This window comes from Pomacea canaliculata, linkage group LG4 (genome assembly GCF_003073045.1).
Source record: "Pomacea canaliculata isolate SZHN2017 linkage group LG4, ASM307304v1, whole genome shotgun sequence".
Lineage (NCBI taxonomy): Eukaryota > Metazoa > Mollusca > Gastropoda > Architaenioglossa > Ampullariidae > Pomacea > Pomacea canaliculata.
The window spans coordinates 30,304,185-30,332,073 of NC_037593.1; the positions used below are offsets into that span (position 1 = coordinate 30,304,185).

General features: G+C 38.9%; 2 protein-coding genes and 1 long non-coding RNA gene across 5 annotated transcripts; all 3 read left to right on the forward strand.

The window, feature by feature from the left end:
- Window positions 1-30: 30 nt before the first annotated feature.
- On the forward strand, window positions 31-27,761 carry LOC112561588. Of its 3 annotated transcripts, XM_025234149.1 has the most exons (9): window positions 37-793; window positions 1,188-1,589; window positions 1,938-2,152; window positions 2,884-3,045; window positions 3,373-3,582; window positions 4,001-6,498; window positions 7,533-7,636; window positions 7,777-8,120; window positions 8,573-9,031. In XM_025234149.1, the coding sequence occupies exons 2-6, from the start codon at window positions 1,208-1,210 to the stop codon at window positions 4,277-4,279; spliced, it is 1,248 nt and encodes a 415-aa protein (XP_025089934.1). In that variant the 5' UTR covers window positions 37-793; window positions 1,188-1,207; the 3' UTR covers window positions 4,280-6,498; window positions 7,533-7,636; window positions 7,777-8,120; window positions 8,573-9,031. The 3 variants fall into 3 exon arrangements, with proteins under 3 accessions (XP_025089936.1, XP_025089935.1, XP_025089934.1); XM_025234151.1 differs by lacking the exons at window positions 3,373-3,582; window positions 4,001-6,498; window positions 7,533-7,636; window positions 7,777-8,120; window positions 8,573-9,031 and adding exons at window positions 26,037-26,246; window positions 26,430-26,530; window positions 26,670-26,804 and having other exon boundaries at window positions 31-793; XM_025234150.1 differs by lacking the exons at window positions 3,373-3,582; window positions 4,001-6,498; window positions 7,533-7,636; window positions 7,777-8,120; window positions 8,573-9,031 and adding exons at window positions 26,037-26,246; window positions 26,670-27,761 and having other exon boundaries at window positions 33-793.
- LOC112561586 lies at window positions 11,751-17,352 on the forward strand. The gene is made up of 6 exons (XM_025234148.1): window positions 11,751-12,026; window positions 12,563-12,998; window positions 13,362-13,558; window positions 14,067-14,228; window positions 14,692-14,907; window positions 16,727-17,352. Exons 1-6 carry the CDS (start codon window positions 11,997-11,999, stop codon window positions 17,003-17,005), a joined length of 1,320 nt encoding a protein of 439 aa, XP_025089933.1. The 5' UTR covers window positions 11,751-11,996; the 3' UTR covers window positions 17,006-17,352.
- LOC112561589 lies at window positions 22,863-24,584 on the forward strand. Its single transcript, XR_003098690.1, has 3 exons — window positions 22,863-23,437; window positions 23,832-24,227; window positions 24,574-24,584. It is a non-coding gene; the product is annotated as an uncharacterized LOC112561589 (long non-coding RNA).
- Window positions 27,762-27,889: the final 128 nt, after the last annotated feature.

Below are 27,889 nucleotides of genomic sequence, written 5' to 3' on the forward strand. Positions count from 1 at the left end.
AGTATATGCACGCGTGCATGTGGGTAAGTACAAATGAAAATTTTAATACACGCTCGGAAATGAAAGTAGATAAAATTATAAAACAGTGGCTACCTTAAATGCAACTTGTCGACTAGAATTTTAACAGACTTTTATACACATTTTTCACATGCATTACTTTATATGTTGCTTATATTGTTATAAATGTTTGTTACATTGCAATGGGTATAAATTGTTTAAGCATATCGTGTGTTAAGCCTGTAATGTGTTTATGGACAATAAAATGTTATATTTTATATATAAAAAAAAACTATAATCGAAAAAAAAAAAAAATGTTCATACCGGGAGTCGGTGCTAAAGATGTTAGTATTTTACGAAGCAGTTCTCCTCAGTCTACGATCTCCTCGTGAAACGCACCGTCAGAGGTCAACAAGTCAACCCTCGAGCATTAAGCAGAAAAGCTTTTATTTGTGACCTGCATAAATGTATGACACACATACACAAGCAGGGGCTTGCATATTGAACTCTGCCCTCTTTTAGACGATGTCATCTGCAAGGTAGGCAAGCTTTTTTCTCTCTCTCTCCATTGCCACACCCATATAACAGGGTCACAACGAGAAAACCCGCAGCTTGGGGCATTGACACCTGTCGCAGTCAGGTAGAAGGTTGGCTGTTGACACGTCCAGGCATATAAACACCAAGAAACATTGACTCTGGTTACAGGTCAGTACAGGTGTCAGGAGTGGAAACAGTGTTGTGAGTCGGTAGTGCAGCGACAGCTCGTGTACAGGTCAGGTGTTGCTGTCATCAACAGGTAAGAATATTAATCTTTGATATTTTGTAAGTTTGATTGTAATCAAAAGAAGTTGTGTAGTACGTGCTGGATGTTGCTTTGGTGTGGATTTTCAAACGATCTCATCATAATGCTCACCTGAACAAAATCGGTGTCAGGACAAAGAACAGACTTGACCAGACTAGCCACCTTCTGAAATCTTTTAAAACTTATTTTGTCGAGAATGTTTATCAGTAAACCGTACATTCGTTACCCGCTAAATTCAAGATTTGTTGTGTTTTTCAAAAGGTTCCAGTCGAACTGTAAATACCTGTACTATTTCTAAATTAAAATGTCACTAGACTTCGCCAGTTGATGGTAACTTATTTTGGACATTCGTTTATATTGTGTCCCTGGTTTGTGAAAAAAATTTCAGATCGGTGAAGGTGAAGGAAGATGTGCTGTAAGGCTGAGACAGTTTTATCAATTATTCTTGGAGTCATAGACATCTGTGGCCTTGCGAGCGACTGGCTTTTCTTCGCTGAACTGCAGGTCACAGAGAAAGGTCTGGTGTACGGACCAGAGGACGAGAAAGTTCTCAATGCTCTCTTGGCCTTTTGTGTCATCGGAACCGCCATCTTCATCTTTGAAGGCGTTAGCCATATATACAGTCTATGTAGTGACAGTGGTAAGGAATGTATCAACACAGACCTCATCTCCTTCCTGGCCGTCCTGTTCGGAGACATTCCTCAAGTCAGTATCAGTGTGTACGTGGCCTACTGTCGGGAGGATGGAGTGAGCTACTTTCAGTTGGCGAAGGCGGTGTTTGTCTTTCTAGGTGAGTCCATGTATTATAACACTAGAACTTGGAAAATGGAAATGGAAGCTGGTCAAATGTGTGTGTGTTTTCGCGAGCTCTTGCGGGAAGTGTACAATGCTTGACTTTCAAGTGGAATTTACACCTCAGTTTGATTGACTGGGTGGACACCTTCATTATCACAATTAAAAAAATTTAGGTTTCTACACGTTTTCTTTATCAATGTTTTACATGTTCTCAAACATTTATTATATTTGTCCCTTATGCCTTTAGACACATTAAATTTATAAATCATGATTCTAGAATTCTGTTTACAAACATTAGAAAAGCACAGGTATATATATATTCAATGTCTCCATCATTTTTCAGGAATCATCATCCGCCTCATCATTTCTATCTACATTTACTACAAGGGCAGGAAGCACAAATGCCTCAAAGTTTTAATGATCATTGGACTGGTGGTTAACTTGGGTTTGGCCATCGCCGTCTTTGTCCTCGCCAACGTGCGGGCAACGGACGTGACTATTAATAGATCGCCTAGCGAGGTCTTCGAGGATCAATACGACGATGAAAAGTACTTCCGCGTGAGTGTTGATGTTGTTTGTTTGTCAAGATGGAAATAGTCGTTTATATGTGAGATATATTGTTATTGTTTCCATGTTAAGAAAAATGTTTGTGTGAAGATGGAAACTATTGACATGAAAAGGATTTTGTTGTTCATGTGTTTGAAGGAGAATTGCTGTTGTTTGTATGTGAGAAGGAGAATGTTGTTGTTTATGTCTGAGGAGCTCATTATATATGTTTGTATGTGGTGTGGTAATTTTTTTTATGAGGAGGGTTTTTGTTGTTGTATATGTGGAGTATTGTTGTTAGAATGTGAAAAGAACGGTGTTGTTGTTTACATATGAGGTGTGGTCGCGGTTTTATTTGTAAGAATGTTGCTGTTTGTATCTGGAGAGAAGAGTGTTGGTGTTTTATTTGACAAGTAGGGGATTGTTGTTTTTTTTTGTATATGAAGAAGACGGTATTATTGTTTGTACTGGAAAAAAACTGCCATTTTATATATGTCTTTTATTCGTCATCGGTACTGTTGTTTATCCTTCCGTCGTTTATATGTTGTTTGCTTGTTCTTTTGTCCCTCTTATGTTGTCCCATTATCTTCTAGTTTTTAAGCGCTTAGAACATGCCCCCCGCCCCAGGAGTGTTGGTATGCGCGATAGATAAATTTTGAATTATTATTATTTCATAAGTTCTAACCATGTTTATTTATAAAGATAAACATCTGACACGTGTTTGATTTTTTTTTAAATTTTAGAATGTAGGTGTGTTCCTCCAGCACCCAGAAAACAGCAGTCAAAACAGCTGGGTCGGTGTCATGTCTATCTATGACATATACAAACGCCCTGAGATCTCTCTGCTGTACACCTATAGATACGAACAGTCTGCGACACATTGGAACTTTGCCATTTGGACTAAGGTAAACATTTTACACTCATACATTTCATAGCCGTTAGTAGCTCCATATATCTGACAGGGGGAAGGATTGTCTGAACTTGACATGATAGTTATGCTTTTATTTCTTTTTTGCTATCGTTCTGTCTTTGACAACCAACCCACCCACACATCCACCTACCCACATGTATATTCTTGTTCTTTTAGTTCTATATTTTGGCCTTCTTGTTCTGGATGGTTTCTTTTTTGGTTTTGCTTTTGTTGTGGTTCTTCCTCCTTTTTTAGGCACACTGTCTTCTTAGCACCTGAGAACCGCTTATTCCCCGTTTACAATTCTGATTTCATTCTACAGAAGCTTCAGGAAGGTTTGACGACGACAGAAGGGCCACCAGAGTGTTACAGAATGCAGCTGACAACAGGCAACATTTCCACGGTGAACATGTCTGACTGCTGGAACTCCCTGTTCTCACAGCCAACCAGCCTGCACATCAAGTTTACCTACACACCACCAGAATATATCATTCGAAAAAAGATATTCGGCGACATCGTGTACAACATGAAGGTAAGGGACTGATTAAAATTATTTTTTATCTTTACTGAGGTTGCCTTGATCATTGTAATCACATCAGATGATGTAGGATATTTTAAATAAATGAAGGACAGGGATGATTGTGATGATGAAGACGACGATGATGAGGAGGATTTGTATCTCTTGATGTGAGTCTTTGTGAGGGTTTCAGCAGAAAGACAATAAATGTGTTGCAAAACAAGGGAACAGAAACACTGTGAACACATTATAGATATTAAGCTTCTAAGACAGACGGAGGGAGAGAGAGACGGGGGAGAAGGAATGTGATAGAGAATGTCTATCATGAAAAATCTCTCTTCTACCTTTCTTTCTTTCGATATTGGTCCCTCCTTTCTTCTGGTGTAATAATGATAGTCATTGGTAAAATAATTTTTTTTTCAATTTGTAACAGGTCTCGAAGAACAACTCCTGCATTGCACAAGACATGTTTGCAGCCAGTATTAACGGACTTCCCTTACCAACCTTCGGTTATTTCTACGTGAATGCAAGTCTGGCAAACTTCACTGGACCTCATCTCCTCCTGGACAACGGTCAGCCTCACCTCTACCGCCCCCAGACAGACCTTCAGGACATCAGCGAGGTGTGGCGCACAGGCTATGGCCGGTGTGAAAGTTCTGGAACTCGTGCTCCTACCTTCAACAGCAACATGGAGGTTGACTGTAGCAACTGATGATAGCAGGACTGTGTGGCGGATGAGTAATCAGTACACTAATATTATAGGGTCTGTGTAATGGGGGAATAAGTGTGGTTGTGTTCCACCCCAGAGAGAGAGAGAGCGAAGAGAAAGGCTTGTGTGATGAGCGAAACAGTTTGATGGAGGGGGTGTCCGTGGAAGTATTCTGAATATATATATAATATATTCTGAAAGTATAGGCGAAACAATCAAAGTCTTTGTCAAGTGCTGATGGCATACCTAAAAGGTGTGTATGGAGATGCAGATGTGCGGAGTCAAAAGACAAATGACTAAAAAGTACAGATACTTAAATGAACACGAAAAGTCCTGTGAGTGTATACATGTCTAAGGGAGAGGATATGGCTGTCAAAGTCCTCGCATTTTCGGTTCAAAATTCATGTCTCAGTCAGGTCGATGCTTGTCCTGAAGCCACCATGAATCAAAAAGTGAGTTTATCTTTCTGTACAGTCAGAAGGTGACAAGAATTTACAGGGAATGAAGTGAGTGTAGTCACAGAGTGTCACAGGTTCTAGGGACACACACATGTTTACAAGATAAATTGATACAGACTAATAAATTGATACAGACTAATTCAAGTCAAAGTGTGTGTGTGTGTGAGAGAGAGAGAGAAGTATATGCGCACATGAATAGCCTTGATGTAAGTTTTTTTTAATGAATGTTACTTGTCCACATCTTTTTCATTTGTTCATATTTTCACTTGCTCACATTTTTTTTAACGCCGCACCTTGTCAAGAACTTTATTTTCACTTTTATTTTTCTGACTCCATCACCTTCCCATGTTCAAATTGTCCACTGGGACGAATAAAGTTGGTCATTGTCATTGTGGGCGCACAGGTGTGCATGTCTATGTTTGTCGTTGCTGCCAGCTCTTGCTGTTATTTATTTATTTTCTTCAGTCTTTTAAAGGTGGCACCGTGTTTGTCGTTTGTCGTACCATCGTTAATACACTTGGTCGAAAACATGGCCATGACCTGTCACACAGTAGACTGGGAATTCCACCCGCGATCTTTGTCACGTGACTCGCAGCCTTGGCGTGCTGCCAGCAGAGAGAGACAGGCGCGTGTTGACGTCACTAGAAGGCGGCCTCGTTTTTATTTTTGTCCAATCGACATTGACGTGTGCAAAGTTTAAAATAGAGGTATTAAGTGTATGCTAAAAATACCCTAACACCGAGACGGGTACAGTTACAGTATTTTCCTCCTCTCCCCGACACGCTTCGCTACACGCAGCCAGGTGCAGGCGCGGGTGGGACGAGTTCCCTGAGGACAGGGTTACATCAGCAACGAATAAAGCTGCCGGTCCAAACAAAGCAGGACACTACCCACCCCCAAAGAAAAAAGACAGCAACAAAAAACAAAACAACAACGAAACAAAACAACAAAAAACAAAAACAAAAATCCAAAACAACAACAACCCCCCAAAAAAACAAACCAAAAAAACAACAACAACAAAAAAACCAAAACCAAAACAAACAAAAAACAAAACAAAAAACCCAAAACAATCAGAACAATCAGTCCACTTTCAGCACCTAGACGATACTCTTAAGGTTTAATAAGAAGGATACACACAACCACTGTGTGACATTTGTAGTCCTGAACTGTACACAGAAATATCGAAGACCATTTTTTTTATTCTATGAACCGACATGGTCGAAGAACGCTAAGAGTATCAACTAGGGACATCAAACAGGAAGTGGTCTACCCTGTGGTTAGGGTTAAGGTCACATGCATGCTTAATTCTTTAAATTCGTTCATATAAGCTACAGGCAGCCGACGAGAAGCATTCGTGTCTGTCCCGTCATGTCCTGTCTGTGTCCTGTCTGTCCACTAATGGACGTTCCTTGCATGTCCCTCAAAATTTTGAGTTATTTACTTAACATACATCTATGTTGTTATGAAACTTTTTAAATAGATTTACTGAAATCTTTGGTCTAAGGATTTCACGGCCGTGTGGGCCGGACGTTCTCCACCCCTGTTGTAAAGGCAGCTCCTTGTACAGCTGTGACGTCACACTGCGCACGCGAGCCAGGAACCGAGGGCCTTTGCAAGTGCGTTCAATCTCTGCATCTGTCTCTGCAGTTTTCTTTTATATTCCAGGAAAGAGAAGGTTTCCCTGGTTTCTGCGAATATGCAGGATTTAATTGTGTCTACACGGCTCATGGTGCTGAACACAGACACAGGCTCCTCCATTGAAAGGTAAGAAAGAAATATAGTTTTGTTGTGTCAGGTTGGTCTCATTCTTAATCTCAGACACTTCAGCAGAGCTTTGCGAAAGGAACAACATTGATTCTTACTGTTATTGGAACGGAGCGTGCTAGAAGTTTGGGTTAGTCTATTCGTGTTTACTTAGGAATTTTTAAGAATAATTTTTCTCCTCCAAGAACGAAATACCTGATTCTAACAGGCACAAGATTCTCCAAAGTTGACTCCTACTCTCATGTTCATTATAGGACTAGATTAAACACAGGCTTTATATATGTATACCATGTCCATATACCATGACTAGCTTGTCTATGCATATATATATATCACGCCCTGTCGACAACAAAAGGTCATGAGAAGCTTTTGATAAGAAAGTTAATTTCACTTGTCTCCAAGGCTGTGGTAGCAGTCAATCGTTTAACCAACAGCTAGTGGCACCATGTGATTCGATCCCTGTTTTTTTATAATAGAACTGGCGACAGTTTCAGGACTTCAATCTGTAGCACTCAAAAAACAAAAAAAAATTCGTTGGGTGGATGCCGGGAAAACCCGTTATGAATCATTACGAGAGAAGCATATATTTATCTTTTTATTGATAGTATGAACAATATTTGGAATTGCCTTTGTTGATTAATAAAGTGGTATTGAGCGTTTAAGAGAGTGCTCAAAGCCGTATATAATATGTAGAGATGCGACCGTTCTCTAAATCACATGACAGGAACTGAGTGTCCGTTCAGTCGTCGGTATTGAGATTTGGAAACCGTGGGATCCTGTGGACTCGTTGCCTCGGGAAGAGATACAGAAATATTGCAAACTGAATGGTGATAAATGAGCCTTTGTGTAGTAAACATTGCCTCACGTGATTACATATGCACATGCTGGGTAGTCACGGTGGCGCAGTGGGAAAACGGGTTTAGTGGGCTGGGGGGTCAAATTTCACCTACAGTACATACGATTGTTTTCTGCAAGTGTTTATTTAGTGTTGTGTACCCCAGTAAGTACCATCTTGCATTATTGATATTTTTCAGTTGTATGTACAAACATCTCTACTTCATCAAAGGCACTGTTAAAACATGGAAATGTATCCAAGAAGAGCTCCTACGTTCAGCGAGTCAGAGGCACGCAGTCTAAGGTTGGTTTTAGTTTAAGATGCTTTCCAGCTCTCCATAATGGTTGTGATACATACTACGAAGAAAAAAGATAAAGTATTGAGTCTTACTTAATGAAATAAGTCTCATAAAATCATACTGTGAACATGACCTCCTGTTGCAGGAGCTGTGTCGTCTTCTTTACAGTAATCGTAGACTTTCTGGACTTAGTGAATGGATTACATAGCATGAATCAAATTAGTAAGAAGACTTCTCCGAACGATGTACCTGCCCTTCACTGCTGCGGCTGCATCTGCCTTTCATTCTCAGTGTGCTGTCTTCTGCTCACGATGTTCAATATCCTGGAAATTTGCAACTGTTCATGTCTCCCACGCATCGACACACTGTCTGGTCTGACTGTGTGGTTTGGAGACATGCCCCAAGCTATTCACAATATACGCTTCTCAAAGAGCCACTTGGATCCCCGCACCTTATTTGGTTGGCCACATGCTGCTGCAGTTTTGACAGGTGTGTTCTACTCATGCCACATTTCCTCCACCCCAAATATCTACAAAAGTGTTAGCTGTGGTGTTAGTTAAAAATCTTGTTCTATTTGTTAGCTCCATAGACTGCTCTATATACTATGTAATGTGATGTTTTGGTGAAGGATCATGCTGAAGTATACCTGTTTTTGTGTTTGTGGTGTTTATATATATATAATCTTATAGACACAGTATCATCTTTTTAGTTACCTAGTATGTAATTGCTTTTCATGCAAAAATTTTAAGCGGCTCTTTCATGAACACTTTGGACTATACCGAATTAGCTCCTGTAGAAATACCAATGAAGAAAAACTCTGCATACCAAGAATTTTATGTGGTTTTGTTCTACAGCTGTGTAGATGTAAAAGTGGTGCAAGTAAGTTAGGTGTCCAACAAAAACGAGAATGCTCATTTTGAACGCCTCCCATGCTGTTTCAGTGTCATTGGTGCGGCTTTTCTTACTGATCGTCAGGCAGTCCACATACCACGACGACGAACAGTGTACACCTCGTCAATGCATCCAGATGGTTGGTTTCCTCTTTAACATCCTTCTTTCTATTATTGCCCTTTGGTCCAAACCGGCCTGACCCTTGACCCTTGACCAAACACGCGACTGCGGCGTACAAGAAAGCTCTCCAGACCATATAAGTAGAACTTTCTGAAAATACTGATGGTTGACCTTTTCGGCATAGAAATTACATTTGATAAGTAATATTTCTTTTATGAAAAATCAAATCAAAACAAATTAAAGTGTGCTTTACAAAAATGATGACTTGCATTATGTACAATATTTAAGCATAGTTTATCTTCCGTAGAAAGAACGCTTGTTGGACTAATCATAACATGGTGGTTGAACCGTTTTTCAAACAATTTTTATCAGCAAACTGTGTTATGTATGTATTAAAAATAATCTTCCTTGTGAAAATTTGTTTAAAGAGTGTGACAGACATTACAACCTGCAGTGGGAAGTGCAAAGCGATCATGCTTACTTTTGTCAACATATAAATATTATGTAAGTCATTTGTTACATCATGCATGAAGACAAATTTACAATTAAAATAAATAGTCAGAAGATATCTCAAGCAAAATAAAATACTTAGACTATAATTAACAAGCAAAATTCAAACATAAATGAATAAGATGAAATTCCGTCAGTTTCATTAGCATCAAGATATAAAAAAGACGAAAAAACCATAATGAATTTAGCAAATGTAAAGGGAAATGACCCATAAATCATGTGCAGGTCTATGACTTCATTAACAAATGAGTATTCAGACCCTCATTACCAGCATGTACCTGCCTGTATATCATCCGGTGGCGACAGAACACATTAACTCTGGCTTACATAAAGTTTACTAGACATGATGTCTATTTTAACAACATCTCATATTAGTCATATAACTTTATTTAAGACGATCAGGGCCACAATTTTATCTTCACCGACTGGAGGATAGCTGAACTTCTATTCCAACAGACACTGATAGGACAGAGGCAACAACTGCAGGTGAGCAAAGTGACCTGAGGTTTGTAGACAGTTGAAATAGTTGACAGTAACTGAGGAGTATTGTCAGGTAAACTGGTGAGCATAAGCGATATATACATTCGGAAGTGATATCTCCAGAAGTTTCTACAGATCAGGCAGTGAGCATAGTCAGATAATGTTGCAGATAGAACAAAGAGTACAGTCAGAGGATACTGCAAGCTACATAATGAGTCCAGTCAGACGATGTTGCAAGTAAGGCCTTTGGTATTGTCGGAATAAAATAACCAAACATGAGTAAAATGATTGTCTGTAATAGGAAGCATTCACCGCTATCACAAGATAGAACTTTATTTATCTCATAGGGCAGTTAGATGCAGCTCTATGTGGAAGCACAACAACAAAACAACCATACAACAACATTCATATCCGCCTTACCAAGAGGACTCTCATACCATCTTGGTTTAGGCTTAAAGATGAGCCTAGCAAAGACAGTTTACACGATCATCGTCATTATCCACAGTCATGACACTTTAACCCACCTCGAGTACGCAGGAAACAGTTGAAAATATCAAATAAAATGTAGAAGATTGAAGAAAGAATCAAGAGCCGCGGACATCGCACGACGAGGAGCGGCCATTTTGAAATGATGACTTCTTTGTATGGACGGTGACTTTAGTTGGCTGGATAAAATGTTCAAAAAATGTTCAAAATGGAGATGGGAGAATGAGAGTGTTGAGCATCTTGTCCTGAGCTTGTCCATGTCGACCTTTAATGTGTGTTTCATGAATACAAGCTATTTCCACACTTATTGCTGTCAGGTAGCAAGTAAGAATAAAATAATAAACAACCGTTCATACAATCAACACAACACACCCTGTAATGTTATTGCAAAGATGAACATATTACACCATTCCTGCTCTGATTACCGTATTATGAATAACTTATTGGAACGTATCGTGTTATTTTATAGACGGTATTTAGGCACAGAATTGGTCTCTAATGACCCACCTTTGAATCCCTTGAAGCCAACAAGCAAACATCTACACAGAAAAAAAACCAAAAGCAATGTTGAAAAAAATTCCGAGAAACTGATTTTTTTATTCATCGCATGTCAGCTATTTCAAAGGAGCTAAAATCTGAACTTTAGCAGAAAAGAAAACAAAACGAAAGTGAAACCTCACAGACATCCCAAGAAGACAACTGCTACGTGGCGGGGTTCTATTTATAGCACTGACATCATTTTGATGAGTGCCAGCTGCAACACAAAGACATTTCTATGTTTCTCTGTCGGTCTCGTATGCCGTCGATTTAAAAATTCGTATACAAATTTGCCGCCAGGAAAAACATACCGGGGAAACCCGCTATTACTTATTACAGCAAGAGTTTTTTCAGCACCATCCCTCGGAAAATTACTGAGCAAACTCGAAATTCCTCAGTAATACTTGCCATCATATGTGTGTTTTTACCTAGACTGATAATCTCGGCATTGTCTTTGGTATCCATGGGTCTTTTGTAGAACAGTTAAATCCTGTGTTTGATCTTGTCAGGAAATTCAGAAATTTGTTTGAACATGATAATCTTCAATTGACAGCAGTGAGCTTCAATATCACGAACAAAACACACTTTGATCATTATGTTAACATCCATTCCACTTTCTTAGTTACAACGACAACGACAATTTTTTTTAAATTCTCTCTCTCTCTCACTCGCACACACAATGGATAATTCATCTGTGGTTAGGCAACTGCACTGCAGAGGGCACAAACGATTTTAAGTGCCCGTTACTTTTTCATTCACACATAGCATAGTGTTTACCGGAACTCAATAAATTCTCCTGCTGGTACATGTTCTGGTATCGACTAAACACTCGGCGCCGCTTTGACATTTTTCTGATCACAGAACAGAACCATCTTTAATTTTTCATGCCTGTGTTCAAGTATCATGCCTTGACATTCACATGCATACACACAGACACAGCTACAGACACGACTACAGACACACAAAACCTATCCAATAAGACTTCTAAAAGGTTCACACCTTCACATGATGTCATCAGTGTCGCAAGCTGTTTCCTTGGACACCTACATAACATGATCATGGGAATGGTGCTGGCATGAACACCATTTGGCAAGCTCAGAGGAGACAAGGACACAGGCCCTGACTGCACGAAGGTTGGCAAGCTCAGCTAGAAAAACTGGTTTGAACGTGAAGGACACAGGCACTGTGGTGCGAGACACAAAGAAGGACAGTTTCCAAGAAGACACCTGTAGCGAAAGACTTGTTCACCTGCTGTGTAGCGAAGTGTTTAACTCACAGTGTAGTAGCAAAAACACAGCTGTTAATAGGTAAAACTACCAGTCTTTGGTACTGTTAACAGGAATGGAAACCACCATTTGCTGTTCTGGACAGGTAAAGCTATCTTTGATACTTTGTAAAGAATCTTATTCATTAGGTCATTTTTGTTGAACTAAGAATGTTTACTAATCGACCTCATCATAGTGTTCGCATGAACAAATGCCGAGGTGCCAGGAGAAAGAACAGACTGTTAATGGTACCAAATCAGCTATCTTTAAAAACATCTTTTAATGCGACAAACGTTTTTGAGCAGAAAATTTAGTGTTTGACGCTTAAATCTCGAACGCATATTACTGGACTACATGCAGACTATTTTTTTCCGGTTAACTACTGAAACGAGACTGGTGTATACAAAGCTTCCGGTTTAGTCACATTCTTTGTTACGGCTCGCCGAGACTAACAGCGAACTTCGCAAGAGGCTAAGCGTTGGTCTCGGCAGGCTGACAGCAGTCCACCTGTACAAAGTTTCATATTTCTCAACAGTACTAAAAATATTTTTTACCATACCCCTAGAATGATACTAGCAGATACTAATAACTTTAACTTAAGAAGAATTAGTAGTTTTATTAATTTTTACTGTCTTTATGAAGGACATATCCATGATGCTCGGAGGAGATTCAGATGAAGTCAGAAGAAGAAATAGGCGCTGGACGAAAATTTCATGCTTTTTCCATGTAATCATCGGAATCCTCAGCAATGGGAGCGACTGTTTTTTCTACGTGGAACTGAATGCCACAGAGAAAGGTCTGGTGTACGGACCAGTGAACGAGAAAGTTCTCATTGCACTCTTGGTCTTTTGTGTCGTTGGATGCCTCATTTTCTTAGCTGATTTGTCGTGCCATGTGTATAGTCATTGTTCCTGTTTGAAGAAATGGGAAAAACGTATCAACAACCCACACCTCATCTCCATCCTGGCCGTTCTGTTCGGAGACATTCCTCAAGTTCTTATCCGCATTTGCGTAGCCAGGTGTCGTGAACAAGGATTGAGTTACTTCCAGATTGCAAAGACGACATTGGTCTTTTTGGGTGAGTCAGTCTATGATGACACTAGAACTTGGAAAATAAGAGCGGATCAAATACGTGAGTTTGTTTGCTTGTTGGTAATTGGGTGGAAAACGTACGAAGTTATTTTTTTGTTGTCGTTTACACTTTCTATTAACTGTATAGTTTGACATCTTCAAGATCACAATTTTAAGTTGTTGAATATTAGCTCTCAATAGGTTTTGTAAAGCCTTTATTCCTTCGAAAATCCACTACACAGTTTTACGCACACACCTTTGAATTTATCAAATTTATCAACCATGTGCCTATCAGCTGGTTTACAATAATAACAGCAAACTTATTTGCATATTCATTGATTAAGGTAAACATTTTGTCTATAACTTTCAGGAGGCCTAATCCGCATCTTCATATTTATCTGTGCCCACCGCAAAGACAAGATTCATAAATCCTTCAAATATTGTATGATAGCTGGACTGTTAATTCACTTTAGTTTGATGATCTGGGCCTGTATTGTGGGATTTGCTGATCAGAAATCGCCCAGCAGCACAATTGAGGAGCAATACAACGATAAAAAGTACCTCAACGTGAGTTTTGGTGTTCTTTGTATGTGATGATAGGGTATTGTTGTTGGGTATGAAGAGTGGTGATTGCTGTTTGCATTCAAGAAAAAAGTATTTATGTTGTGAAGAGGAAATACTGTCGTTGTTTTATAAAAAAGGTAGTATTGTTGTAAGGAGGAGGTACTGTTGCTTCTATGTAAAAAAAATAAGTTGAGGATATGAAGATAGGTAATATCCTAACCCTGTTTATATCATGGAGAGCATTATTGTTGCTTGCTTGTGGTGTGGCAGATGTTTATATATGAGGTGTAGTCGCGTTTTTGTTTGTAAGGAGGCGTGTTTCTGTTTGTATTTGAAGAGAAGTGTATTGTTTGTTTATGAGCAAGGTAATGTTAGGAGGCTTATAGTTGTTTGAATGTAAAGACGAATATTGCTGCTGCTTGTATGTTAGGGGTGGAAGTGTTGTTGTTTGTAAAAAGTAAGTCTCTTGTTGAGATAAACATCTAACACGTGTTTGATTTCTTAATTTCAGAATGTGGGTGTGTTCTTCCAGCACCCAAGAAATAACAGTCCAAACAGTTGGATCAGTGTCATGTCTATCTATGACATATACAATCAACCAAATGTGTCCCTGTTGTACATCTATAGATACGAAGAAACTACGACACACTGGACATTCGCTATTAGGACTAAGGTAAGCACTTTGTACTTATACATTTCACAGTCGTTTGTAGCTTAAATCTCGGGTTTAGTATTTTCTAAACTTGAAACGACAAATGTTTATACTTTTAACTTCCTTCCTTATCGTTCTTTCTGACAATAAAACACACACACACATATCATGATTGGAACTGAAAAAAAAAACAACAGCTGACACAATTTAGTCTCAGTAATTAGTGCCATGGTTGAAAAGTGATCTCAAAAAGTAGAAACATCAACTTTTATCTGAAATTTCTCTTATATTCATGCCAGTAAAGTTGTTTTTATAAGGATGCTACTGGTAACCCTTGTTTTTCCGTTTAGTCACGGTTGACTGCCTTGATGAAGTGCAATAACTTGATAGTATGGGAAATTTTTGTTTGTTTGTGCTTTTGCTATGGTTAGGTACATTGTCTTCTTATCACTCGATTTCCACGTCTGATGTAATTCTATAAAAGTTTCAGAAGGGTTTAAATCTGACAGAAGGCTCACCAGAGTGTTACAGAATGGAGCTGACAACAGGCAACATTTCCACGGTGAACATGTCTGACTGCTGGAACTCCCTGTTCTCACAGCCAACCAGCCTGCACATCAAGTTTACCTACACACCACCAGAATCTGTCTTTCATATCATTCGGAAAAAGTTATTCGGTGACATCGTGTACAACATGAAGGTAAGGGACTACTTAAAAATAATTATCATCTTCATCGTCGTTACCTTGATCACTGTAATCGCATCAGTTCGTCACATCAGACCAGATGCAGTAAAATATTTTCAAAATATTAAGCGTGACCTAGCTTGCAATGATGAATTCAGTGATGAGAAGGATTTGTGTCCCTTGGCATAAGTCTTATTGTTGGTTTCAGTACAGTAACAAAAATGAGTGTAGCAAATCGCCAGGGGTAGGGGTGGACAGATATTACTTCGTGAACAGCTTATAAATATTAAACATCCGAGAGAGGGAGAGAGAGCGAGAGAAAAAAAAAATAAATTTTCAGTTCAATTCTGTTATATTCATTTACTTGGAAATGGACTTGGAAACCTCAGGACACAAATTCATCCCAAACAAATAAATATTTCTGTGCAACACCTTGACAGCAGCAGATACGGATAAGCTTCATTGAAAAATATAAAATATAAAATGAACTTCACTAAATGAAGTTGCTTTACATGATGGGCACATTAAATCCTGGACACAATGTTACCTTTAGTGGCAGTAATGAGTAGCAATATTTGATAAACCCAATCTAAATTTTGTCATTATATTCTGTAAATGAAAATCTAAGTTCATCGATAAATATATTCTAACACTCTGTGAAATACCCTATTTACAGTAAAAGGAAAATATATCACTGCTGTTAATATGATTATTCCATTCCTGCAATCCTGCCACCAAATTAATCTTTCTTTCAATATAATGTGTAAATCTACATCCTCCACACCTTGGTTTAACAAAACAAAACCAAATCCAAAAGAAAATAATTTTGCTTTTATTTTAGAAACATAGTTCATTTTACCTTTATGATCTAAATCATACAATATTTTATACACTTTACACAGTCCTCTTTTATTGTTAATTCTAGTAAGTTTTAACCATTAACTAATGCATCTAATGATTGAATTCACTGTGCAGTTCACCATAAACTAAATCAGTAGCCTTTACTTGCCTTTACTTCCCAAGCCTTGACAAGCTGCAGAAAAGCAGAGCTTTTTGAAAACAAGATTCCAAGATATTTATTTAATTAACAACTGGAGTAACAATACCCTGATAAGACCAACTTTTCCTTGTACCTAAAACCCTCCCTTACTAAAAACTTTCTTCTTGTTCCTAATCACCCCCCAGTGGAGTATGGGGCCGCATTTGGATTTGTGGTTTCTGTAGCATGATTTTTTTACAGGATGGGGTTGCAGTTTTATAGTCAGTTAACAGTGAGCCACACCTTATTCTTACTTTAACATTATCATACATTGCTTTAATGCGTCTAAGTAATTTATCTTTTAACACCATTTTTCAAAAATATATTCCACAAGTTTGTATTTGCTGAATCAAAAGCCTTTTCAAATTTAATAAATGCAACATACAATTTCCGGTTAATTGCAAATTGCTCTTGTACACATGCCATCAACGTAAACACGTAGTCAACAGTTGAATACACCTTTCTAAATCCTGCCTAGTGTTATTTTCTCTAGCCATTCTTGCAATATATTATTTACTATAAATCCATACATCTTACTATTAACATCACAAAATGAAATATCTCTATAATTATTAGGGTTACCATATCATTTTTTTAGTAGTGGCAGGATAATTGATTCAGATCAGAGAGAAATAGACACACAGTGAGAGAAAAAAAGAGATTTAGAGAAGGAGAGAGAAAACGACACAGAATGCCTGTCATTAAAACATATCTTTTCCGCTTTTCATATTGTTCCTTCCTTCCTTCTGGTATAATTATGATGGCCATTAAAACGTTTTTCTCCACTTTTTACAGGTCACGAAGAACAACTCCTGCCTTACACACGACATGTTTGTAGCCAGTGGGGACAGTGATGCCAAACCAACCTTTGGCTATTTCCGAGTGAATGCAAATGTGAGAAACTTCACTGGACCTCATCTTCTCCTGGACAACGGTCAGCCTCGCTTCTACCACTCCCAGAGCGACCTTCAGGACATCAGCGAGGTGTGGCGCACAGGTGCTGGAAGCTGCGAAACTTCTGGAACTCGTGCTCCTACCTTCGACAGCAACATGGAGGTTGACTGTAGCAAGTGATGATAGCAGTGTGTGGCGTGTGAGCAAAAACTGCCCTTGGGTTACAGACCAAAGGGAGTTTGTAATAGGGAAAAAGAATGTTTGTGTCCCAGAGAGTGCACACACACAAACACACAAAGATATTTGTGTCATAGAGAAACAGCGTGCTTCTTTTAGAATGCAGATGAAAAATGCAACGGGAAAACAGTATCACAGTACAGAGTACGGAGGGAGTATCTGTGCAAGTATAAAATTCGGATAATACAGGAGAAACAATCAAAATCTTTTTCTCACATGGTGGTAACATTACTAAAGGAAGCGCATTCAGTTTCAGATGCACAGGATGGAAATAAAATGACAGACAAGTACATGAGAAGCCATGTTTTCATTTCGAGTGTGTGTCTATTTGGATGTTTAAGCGTGGGATGTCCTTTTCTTTGTCCAATTTTCATGTCCTAAACAGGTCAGTGGTCAGCTTGAAGCCACTAGGTATCAAAATGCAAACTTATCTTCCTGTACGGATGAAGGTGTTTCAGGTCCAGGGTTAATGGGTGACTCCGGTCACAAGAATTTCTAGATTCCAGAACACACATTGTTTTCAAAACTGACACAGAGTAATAAAACTAATACAGACTAATTTACATGACTATTTACAAGAGCACCCGCTTAAAACAGAAGCCTTCCTAAGCTGTACAAGAAGAAATCAGTCTTGGCTCGCCAGCTTCCCAAGTCACATCAAGGTGGACGAAGCCAACATATCTTTGCTTCCTTCGTCAGGAATCTGGGATTCATTGTCACTGCAGACACGACTCTTACTAAACAAGTTACAGCTGTTTATCAGCCTGTCTATTATGACAAATAAGTTACAGCTGTTTATCAGTCTGTGTCTGTCTATTATGATAAACAAGTTACAGCTGTCTGTCAGCCTGCCTATTATGATAGACAAGTCCATAACCATAAATGATTACACAATAACAGTGGTAGTGTTTCAGCCTGAGATAACGGAACAGCAATGAAATAAATGAAAGCAGTTAGTACATAACTAGTAATGGTAGTGATGTCAGCACACACACACATATATATGCCAACTGTGTGGCCAAAGCTGCATCTGTTTCACTTTCACTGTCTGAAGATATCACTGGATCAAATGGATCATCAAGAAAATCTTCAAATTCACTAAAATTAAACTTAACATTGTCATCACTATTTTCATCTAAATTATAATCAGTCTATAAATACTGGCTCGATGTTGTCGCTGAGATTTCTGATGTCTGCTGGTTTAAACTATTATTTGACTCTGTCAATCTAAAATTTCGAGCACCTTCTCAGTGAATCGTGATTGTTTGTATCTGTGTGTATTAAATACCTGTCTTTCTTATTTTTAGTTGCGCCAACTCTGTTTCTACAATCTTATTTACCTCATCTCCACTTCGTTTAGTAGGAAGACATGATTTAACAACAACAACAACAACAACAACAACAACAACAACAACAACAACAACAACAACACAAATAATGTAAACTTCGTAAATTACTCTTCGGTATGTCAATACCTGGTTACAGATTAACGTTATTTTGAGACACATTTCCATATAACCTGAAAATAGTGTAACAACAATCACAATTTAATAACCGAAAATTAAAAAATCAACAAAGTTCCTAAGCGTTCCAATCATTCCCGAGCGTCTGAAAAATTTCTTCGTATGCGCTTTATGAGTTGGATTTCGCTTGGCATGAGAAGTTTTATGGTCGCTTGGCTTCTGTGTAGGACGGTTAGGAATGCTAAGGTCTTGTTCGCGAGGAGTAGAGCAGTCTCTCGTACACTCACTTGAGCCACAGGTGCTCCAATACCAAGAGAATAAATAATAATAATAATAATAATACAACACAAATGTCGCACTCGAAACACCTGTGACCTCCATCCTTCTCGGGCTCGACAGATGACGTCATGTCAGCTCATTGTGGCCTGACTTCCTCACCTGAGTCGAACCATTCTTTCCCGCCACGAATTTCAGAATCTCTTGTCACCGGCCGGTCTATCCCTGCACGTGATCATCGCATGTTTGTCTCACGTCCAATCGCCAAAGAGCACGTTATTGATTACACCTACACATTTGCTGTGTAGACCGGCTACCTTAGCAAAATATCACAGACTGCTGTGACGGTGATCGAGGTAACAAGGTGATAAACTGTCCTCAAGAACTACGTTACCTTGCCCTCCTGGTTATCCGGTGAGTACCCAAACATTTAACTTCATCAAAGCTGTTTAAGGCAACTAAAATTAACCAGCTGAACTAGTCGGTTCGTTCATCTTTGAAGATAGAGGACAGAGATCGAAAGAAGAGTTTATCCATTAAAAAATCTTGCTCAATCTAGTTTACTCACCTTTTTTATGTGTACAACAGTCGCACTTAGCTGACCTTTGAGTCCACAATCGATCGTGTTTTAACTCCTGTGTGTTCCTCCGTGTATTGTCACCGATGGTTCCTCACGTCCCGTCAAGTATATTTTAAAATCTTCTTCCTTGGATTTTAATGATTTTAACTTTAACTGAACAACACAAGTTGAATTAATCCAAAGAATAGTATATGTAATGCTTGATGTGTAGCAGTACGCCTGACTTTTGTTCAGCGATGATGATACACATGTCCACAGCTCCAGCTAGTCCAGTACCCGTACCCGTCGAGCGAGTGCTGCGTCTCAAACTATTTATAGCGCATCGTTGGCAATAGGTCTACTCATGCGTGCAATCATCGCATGTTTTTGTCGTGTCTAATCGCCAAAGGGCACTTATCCCAGGTATGCTACCTAGCAAAATTTGACCTCGCTCTCCAGCTCCGGCAGGTCTGCACCACCACATGCAATAGATTCTGTAAAAGCCTTGATGTTCATCAATACATTGAAAATGAAGACAGCTAAATGGAGGTCCTTCCATTAGCTTCGGCATATAAAAACTGAAAAAAACTACTGTCTTCATATTCTCTGAGATTAACACATCTCTCTCCTAGACCGTAAGCAAATTTTGTGTAACCCTCGACGCATCTTTTTACCTTGAATCTCACATAAATGCAGTTTGCAAGGCCATCTACCCTGAACATCAAAGGATCAATTACGTTTGACCATTTCGGTCAGTTTCTGTCACCAAAGTCTTCTGTCCATTTTTGTCCCAGCTGGCTTACTGCACCCCAAAGTTTTGTCTAGCAAAGACAGTGTACACGATCATCGTCATTATCCACGGTCATGACACTCTAATCCACCTCGAGTACTCAGAGAGCAGTTGAAAATATCCAATAAAATGTAGAAGATTGAAGAAAGAATCCAGAGCCGCAGACATCGCATGAGTAAGAGCGGTCATTTTGAAATGATGACTTCTTTGTATGGACGGTGACTATAGATGGCTGGAGATGGGAGAATGAGAGTGTAGAGCATCTTGTCCCGAGCTTGTCCATGTCGACCTTTAATGTGTGTTTCACGAACACAAGCTATTTCGACACTTATTGCTGCCAGGTAGCAAGTAAGCATGAATTATTAAACAACCGTTCATGCAATCAGCATAACACGCCCTTTAATGTTATTGCAACGATGAACATATTAACACCATTTCTTCCCTGGTTACCGTATTGTGAATAACATATTAAAACTGTTATATCGTGTTATTTTATAGACGGTATTTAAATACAGAATTGGTCTCTAATGACCCACCTTTGAATCCCTTGAAGCCAACGAGCAAACATCTACACAGAAAAAAATCTATGTTTATAAAAATTCCGAGAAACTGAATTATTTTTTGCTTTATTCATCCCAAGTCACTATTTCACAGGAGCTAAAATCTGATCGTTAGCAGAAAAGAGAACAAAATGAAAGTGAAACCTCACAGACACACCAAGAAAACTGTTACATGGCTGCGTTCTATTTATAGCACTGACATTAGCTTCAGGGGTTGCTGTTGCAGCACAAAGACATTTCTATGTTTCTATGTCGGTCTTGTATGTCATCGATTGAAAAGTCAGTATACAAATCTGCTGCCAGGGTAAAGATACCCGGAAAACTCGCTATTACTTATTCGAGGAAAAATTTTACAAGAAACACTACCCCAGGGAAAAAGTACTGAGCAAACTCAAAATTCCTCAGTAATAATTACCATCCTATGCCATCCAGCTAGACGTGGAAAATCCTGACCACAAGTTTCTTGTTTAAGTTGAAACCCTTATGGATATGGTTAGTATTTTCTTTCCACAGAGATTGAGACATCTCGGAATTGTCTTTGGTATCCATGGATCGTTTGTAGAACAGTTTGATCTTGTTAGGAAATTTAGAAATTTGTTTGAACATGACAAATTTATAAGTTTCACAAAAGATGTATGAACTCGCTGTAATATATTTTAGTACCTGTTAATACACATATGTATAACATACCGCTTACCTGAACTCAATAAAACAAATTCTCCAGTATATGTTTTGGTATGATCAAATGCTGGCGCTTCTCTGACAATTTTCTGATCACAAAAAGGAAGCTACGTAATTCTACTTGACACAAAGTGCATTAGAAAATGTATTGACAATGTTGTTCGAATGTTCAAACTGTTCTTATAATGGACAGACTTTCAATGAAAGACTGATGAAACGAGCTCAAGATTGAAAGCCAAGGACAGGCATTCAAGAGAAGTGAAGTTTCCATAAGACACCAAGAAGACTTGTCCACCTGTGTAGCGAAGTGTTTAACTCACAGTGTAGTGGCCAAAACACAGCTATTAATAGGTAAAACTATAGTCTTTGATACTGTTAACATGTAAGAATACCTATATTTAACAGGTAAAGCTACCGATCTTTGATACAAATAATATGTTTTCAATAATACTGTATACATTCGCGTTGAACTGTGAATGTTGTTTTGATGTGGCTTTTTAATCAACTTTTTAAATCGACCTCATGCAGAGTTATACTCAATAGTCGATGTGTTTGTCAAAGTTTCCAATTTCTCAGCAGTACTAAATTTTTGTTACGATTCTCAATTTAAAATACTCCAGACTGGCTATGACAGATGATAGCTTTAAACTGAGAAGAATTTGGTTCTGTCATGAAACCGAAAATGACAATTCTGTGTACTTTCCGCAATAAATACAGTGTACTACTTTACTACGCCTTCCAGGTATATGCACGCGTGCATGTGGGTAAGTATAAATGAAAATTTTAATACACGCTCGGAAATTAAAGAAGACAAAATTATAAAACAGTGGCTATCTTAAATGCAATTTGTGGACTAGAATTTAAACAGACTTTTATACACATATTTTAACATGCATTACTTTATATGTAGCTTATATTGTTATATATGTTTGTTATATTGCAATGGGTATGAATTGTTTAAGCATATAGTGTGTTAAGCCTGTAATGTGTTTATGGGCAATAACTGTGTGCGGACGTTTCACCGACGGACGTTTCGGAGTCGGACGTTTTGTCGACCGGACATTTCGCCGCATTATGTCAGAGAGAGAGAGAGAGAGCTTACTTACTTCTCAAAGAATGAAAGTAACTACTAGATTACACAATAATTCTTTATTTCAAACAAACTTTACACACAGACTTCACAGACAGATCACTTTGATTGTCACAGATTATGCGCAACAGCTTTGAGAAAAAACATTGATACAATGGCGAGAGAAATGTGTGAGCTAAGGGTTCACATGAGGAGGGATAGTGAGAGAGTTCACTGATACATTGATACAATGGCGAGAGAAATGTGTGAGCTAACGGTTCACATGAGGAGGGATAGTGAGAGAGAGTTCACTGATACATTGATACAATGGCGAGAGAAATGTGTGAGCTAAGGGGCGTCACACACTTGACTTCGGCTAAAGGTCCCGCGTGAAATGCCGAAATGAAGTGCCCCGCGCCGAAACGTCCGGCGGCGAAACGTCCAGTCGGCAAAACGTCCGTGTACCGGCAATAACATGTTATATTTTATATTAAAAAAACTATAATAGAAAAAAATGAATGTTCATACCGGGAGTCGGTGTTAAAGATGTTATGTTTTACGAAGTTCTCTTCAGTCTATGCTCTCCTCGTGAAACGCACCGTCAGAGGTCAACAAGTCAACCCCTAAAAGCTTTTATTTGTGACCCGCATAAATGTATGACACACACACAAGCAGGGGCTTGCACATTGAACTCTGCCCTCTTTTAGACGATGTCATCTGCAAGGTAGGCAAGCTTTTTTTTCTCTCCATTGCCACACCCATATAACAGGGTCACAAAGAGAAAACCCGCAGCTTGGGGTATTTACACCTGTCGTAGTCGGGTAGAAGGTTGGCTGTTGACATCCCCAAGTACATAAACATCAAGAAACATTGACTCTGGTTACAGGTCAGTACAGGTGTAAGGAGTGGAAACAGTGTTGTGAGTCTGTAGTGCAGCGACAGCTCGTGTAGAAGTCAGGTATTGCTGTCACCGACAGGTAAGAATATTAATCTTTGATATTTTGTAAGTTTAATTGAAATCAAAAGAAGTTGTGTAGTACGTGCTGGATGTTGCTTTGGTGTGGATTTTCAAACGATCTCATCATAATGCTCACCTGAACAAAATCGGTGTCAGGACAAAGAAGAGACTTGACCAGACTAGCCACCTTCTGAAATCTTTTAAAACTTATTTTGTCGAGAATGTTTATCAGTAAACCGTACATTCGTTACCCGCTAAATTCAAGATTTGTTGTGTTTTTCAAAAGGTTCCAGTCGAACTGTAAATACATTTACTATTTCTAAATTAAAATGTCACTAGACTTCGCCAGTTGATGGTAACTTATTTTGGACATTCGTTTATATTGTGTCCCTGGTTTGTGAAAAAAATTTCAGATCGGTGAAGGTGAAGGAAGATGTGCTGTGAGACAGTTTTATCAATTATTCTTGGAATCATAGACATCTGTGGTCTTGCGAGCGACTGGCTTTTCTTCGCTGAACTGCAGGTCACAGAGAAAGGTCTGGTGTACGGACCAGAGGACGAGAAAGTTCTCAATGCTCTCTTGGCCTTTTGTGTCATCGGAACCGCCATCTTCATCTTTGAAGGGATTAGCCATATATACAGTCTATGTAGTGACAGTGGTAAGGAATGTATCAACACAGACCTCATCTCCTTCCTGGCCGTCCTGTTCGGAGACATTCCTCAAGTTAGTATCAGTGTGTACGTGGCCTACTGTCGGGAGGATGGAGTGAGCTACTTTCAGTTGGCGAAGGCGGTGTTTGTCTTTCTAGGTGAGTCCATGTATTATAACACTAGAACTTACCTGCAAAATGGAAGCTGGTCAGATGTGTGTGTGTTTTCGCGAGCTCTTGCTGAAAGTGTACAATGCTTAACTTTCAGGTGGAATTTACACCTCCGTTAGACTCTCTGGGTGGACACCTTCATTATCACAATTTAAAATGTTTCACGTTTCTAAACTTTTTCTTTATTAATGTTCCACATGTTCTCAAACATTTATTATATTTGTCCCTTATGCCTTTAGACACATTAAATTTATAAATCATGATTCTAGAAATCTGTTTACAAACGTTAGAAAAGCACAGGTATATATATATCAATGTCTCCATCATTTTTCAGGAATCATCATCGCCTCATCATTCTATCTACATTTTACTACAAGGGCAGGAAGCACAAATGCCTCAAAGTTTTAATGATCATTGGACTGGTGGTTAACTTGGGTTTGGCCATCGCCGTCTTTGTCCTCGCCAACGTGCGGGCAACGGACGTGACTATTAATAGATCGCCTAGCGAGGTCTTCGAGGATCAATACGACGATGAAAAGTACTTCCACGTGAGTGTTGATTTTATTTGTCAGGATGGAAATAATTGTTTATGTTAGATGTATTGTTGTTGTTTCCATGTAAAGAAAAATGTTGTTTGTGTGTGAAGATGGAAACTATTGACATGAAAAGGATTTTGTTGTTCATGTGCCTGAAGGAGAATTGCTGTTGTTTGTATGTGAGAAGGAGAATGTTGTTGTTTATAGCTGAAGAGCTCATCATTTATTTGTATGTGTGGTAATTTTGTTTTTATATTAGGAGGGTTTTTGTTGTTGTATATGTGGAGGAGCATTGTTGTTTGAATGTGAAAAGAATGGTGGTGTTGTTTACATATGAGGTGTGGTCGCGTTTTTGTTTGTAAGGATGTTGATGTTTGTATTTGAAGAGAAGAGTATTGGTGTTTCATTTGACAAGAAGGGGATTGTTTTTTTGTATATGAAGAAGAGGGTATAATTGTTTGTATGGGAAGAAAAGGGTATAATTGTTTGTACTGGAAGAAAAACTGCCTTTTTATATGTCTTTTATTCGTCATCGGTACTGTTGTTTATCCTTCCGTCGTTTATATGTTGTTTGCTTATTCTTTTGTCCCTCTTATGTTGTCCCATTATTGTTCTTGCTTTTAAGCGCTTAGAACATGGCCCTTAGGAATGTGAGTATGCAGTATAGATACATTTTGAATTATTATTATTTCATAAGTACTAACCGTGCTTGTTTATAAAGATAAACATCTGACACGTGTTTGATTTTTTTTTTTTAATTTTAGAATGTAGGTGTGTTCCTCCAGCACCCAGAAAACAGCAGTCAAAACAGTTGGGTCGGTGTCATGTCTATCTATGACATATACAAACGCCCTGATATCTCACTGCTGTATGTATATAGATACGAACAGTCTGCGACACATTGGAACTTTGCCATTTGGACTAAGGTAAACATTTTACACTCATACATTTCATAGCCGTTAGTAGCTTCCATATATCTGACAGGGGGAAGGATTGTTTAAACTTGACATGATAGTTTTGCTTTTATTTCTTTTTTTTGCTATCGTTCTTTGACAACCAACCAACCCTCCCCACCCACATATCCACCTACCCACATGTATATTCTTGTTCTTTTAGTTCTATATTTTGGCCTTCTTGTTCTGGATGGTTTCTTTTTTGGTTTTGCTTTTGTTGTGGTTCTTCCTCCTTTTTTAGGCACACTGTCTTCTTAGCATCTGAGAACCGCTTATTCCCCGGTTTCAATTCTGATTTCATTCTACAGAAGTTTCAGGAAAGTTTGGCGACGACAGAAGGGTCACCAGAGTGTTACAGAATGGAGCTGACAACAGGCAACATTTCCACGGTGAACATGTCTGACTGCTGGAACTCACTGTTCCCACAGCCAACCAGCCTGCACATCAAGTTTACCTACACACCACCAGAACATATCATTCGAAAAAAGATATTCGGCGACATCGTGTACAACATGAAGGTAAGGGACTGCTTACAATTATTTTTTATCTTTACCGAGGTTGTCTTGATCATTGTAATCACATCAGATCAGATGATGTAGCATATTTTAAATATATCAAGAACAGGGATGACTGTGATGATGAAGACGACGATGATGATGAGGATTTGTATCTCTTGATGTGAGTCTTTGTGTGGGTTTCAGCAGAGCGACAATAAATGTGTTGCAAAACAAGGAACAGAAACACTTTGAACACATTATAGATATTAAACTTCTACGAGAGACGGAGGGAGAGAGACAGATGGGTGAGAAGGAATGTGATACAGAATGTCTATCATGAAAATTCTCTCTTCTACCTTTCTTCCTCTCGATATTGGTCCCTCCTTTCTTCTGGTGTAATAATGATAGTCATTGATAAAATAATTTTTTTTCAATTTGTAACAGGTCGCGAAGAACAACTCCTGCATTACACAAGACATGTTTGCAGCCAGTGTTAACGGACTTCCTTTACCAACCTTCGGTTATTTCTATGTGAATGCAAGTCTGGCAAACTTCACTGGACCTCATCTCCTCCTGGACAACGGTCAGCCTCGCCTCTACCGCCCCCAGAGAGACCTTCAGGACATCAGCGAGGTGTGGCGCACAGGGTATGGCCGGTGTGAAAGTTCTGGAACTCGTGCTCCTACCTTCGACAGCAACATGGAGGTTGACTGTAGCAACTGATGATAGTAGGACTGTGTGGCGGATGAGTAATTAGTACACTAATGTTATAGGGTCTGTGTAATGGGGGAATAAGTGTGGTTGTGTTCCACCCCAGAGAGAGAGAGAGAGCAGAGAAAGGCTTGTGTGATGAGCGAAACAGTTTCATGGAGGGGGTGTCCGTGGAAGTATTGTAAATATATTTATAATATATTCTGAAAGTATAGGCGAAACAATCAAAGTCTTTGTCAAGTGCTGATGGCATACCTAAAAGGTGTGTATGGAGATGCAGATGTGCGGAGTCAAAAGACAAATGACTAAAAAGTACAGATACTTAAATGAACACGAAAAGTCCTGTGAGTGTATACATGTCTAAGGGAGAGGATATGGCTGTCAAAGTCCTCGCATTTTCGGTTAAAAATTCATGTCTCAGTCAGGTCGATGCTTGGCCTGAAGCTACTAGGAATCAAAAAGTGAGTTTATCTTTCTGTACAGTCAGAAGGTGACAAGAATATACAGGGAATGAAGTGAGTGTAGTCACAGGGTGTCACAGGCTCTAGGGACAGACACATGTTTACAAGATAAACTGATACAGAGTTATTCAAGTCAAAGTGTGTGTGAGAGAGAGAGAGAAGTATGAGCGCACATGAATAGCCTTGATGTAAGTTTTTTTAAATGAATGTTACTTGTCCACATCTTTTTCATTTGTTCATATTTTCACTCACATCTTTTTAACGCCGCACCTTGTAAAGAACTTTATTTTCACTTTTATTTTTCTGACTCCATCACCTTTCCATGTTCAAATTGTCCACTGGGACGAATAAAGTTGGTCATTGTGGGCGCACAGGTGTGCATGTGTGTGTTTGTCGTTGCTGCCAGCTCTTGCTGTTATTTATTTATTTTCTTCAGTCTTTTAAAGGTGGCACCGTGTTTGTCGTTTGTCGTACCATCGTTAATACACTTGG

Coding starts and splice junctions, on each gene's coding strand:
- LOC112561588 (XM_025234150.1), top strand. CDS start 1,208: ATGTGCTGTAAGGCTGAGACAGTTTTATCAATTATTCTTGGAGTCATA. Junction 2,153..2,883: donor ACGATGAAAAGTACTTCCGC/GTGAGTGTTGAT, acceptor TTTAAATTTTAG/AATGTAGGTGTGTTCCTCCA. Junction 3,046..26,036: donor ACTTTGCCATTTGGACTAAG/GTAAACATTTTA, acceptor TTCATTCTACAG/AAGTTTCAGGAAAGTTTGGC.
- LOC112561586 (XM_025234148.1), top strand. CDS start 11,997: ATGGAAACCACCATTTGCTGTTCTGGACAG. Junction 14,229..14,691: donor CATTCGCTATTAGGACTAAG/GTAAGCACTTTG, acceptor ATTCTATAAAAG/TTTCAGAAGGGTTTAAATCT. Junction 14,908..16,726: donor ACATCGTGTACAACATGAAG/GTAAGGGACTAC, acceptor CACTTTTTACAG/GTCACGAAGAACAACTCCTG.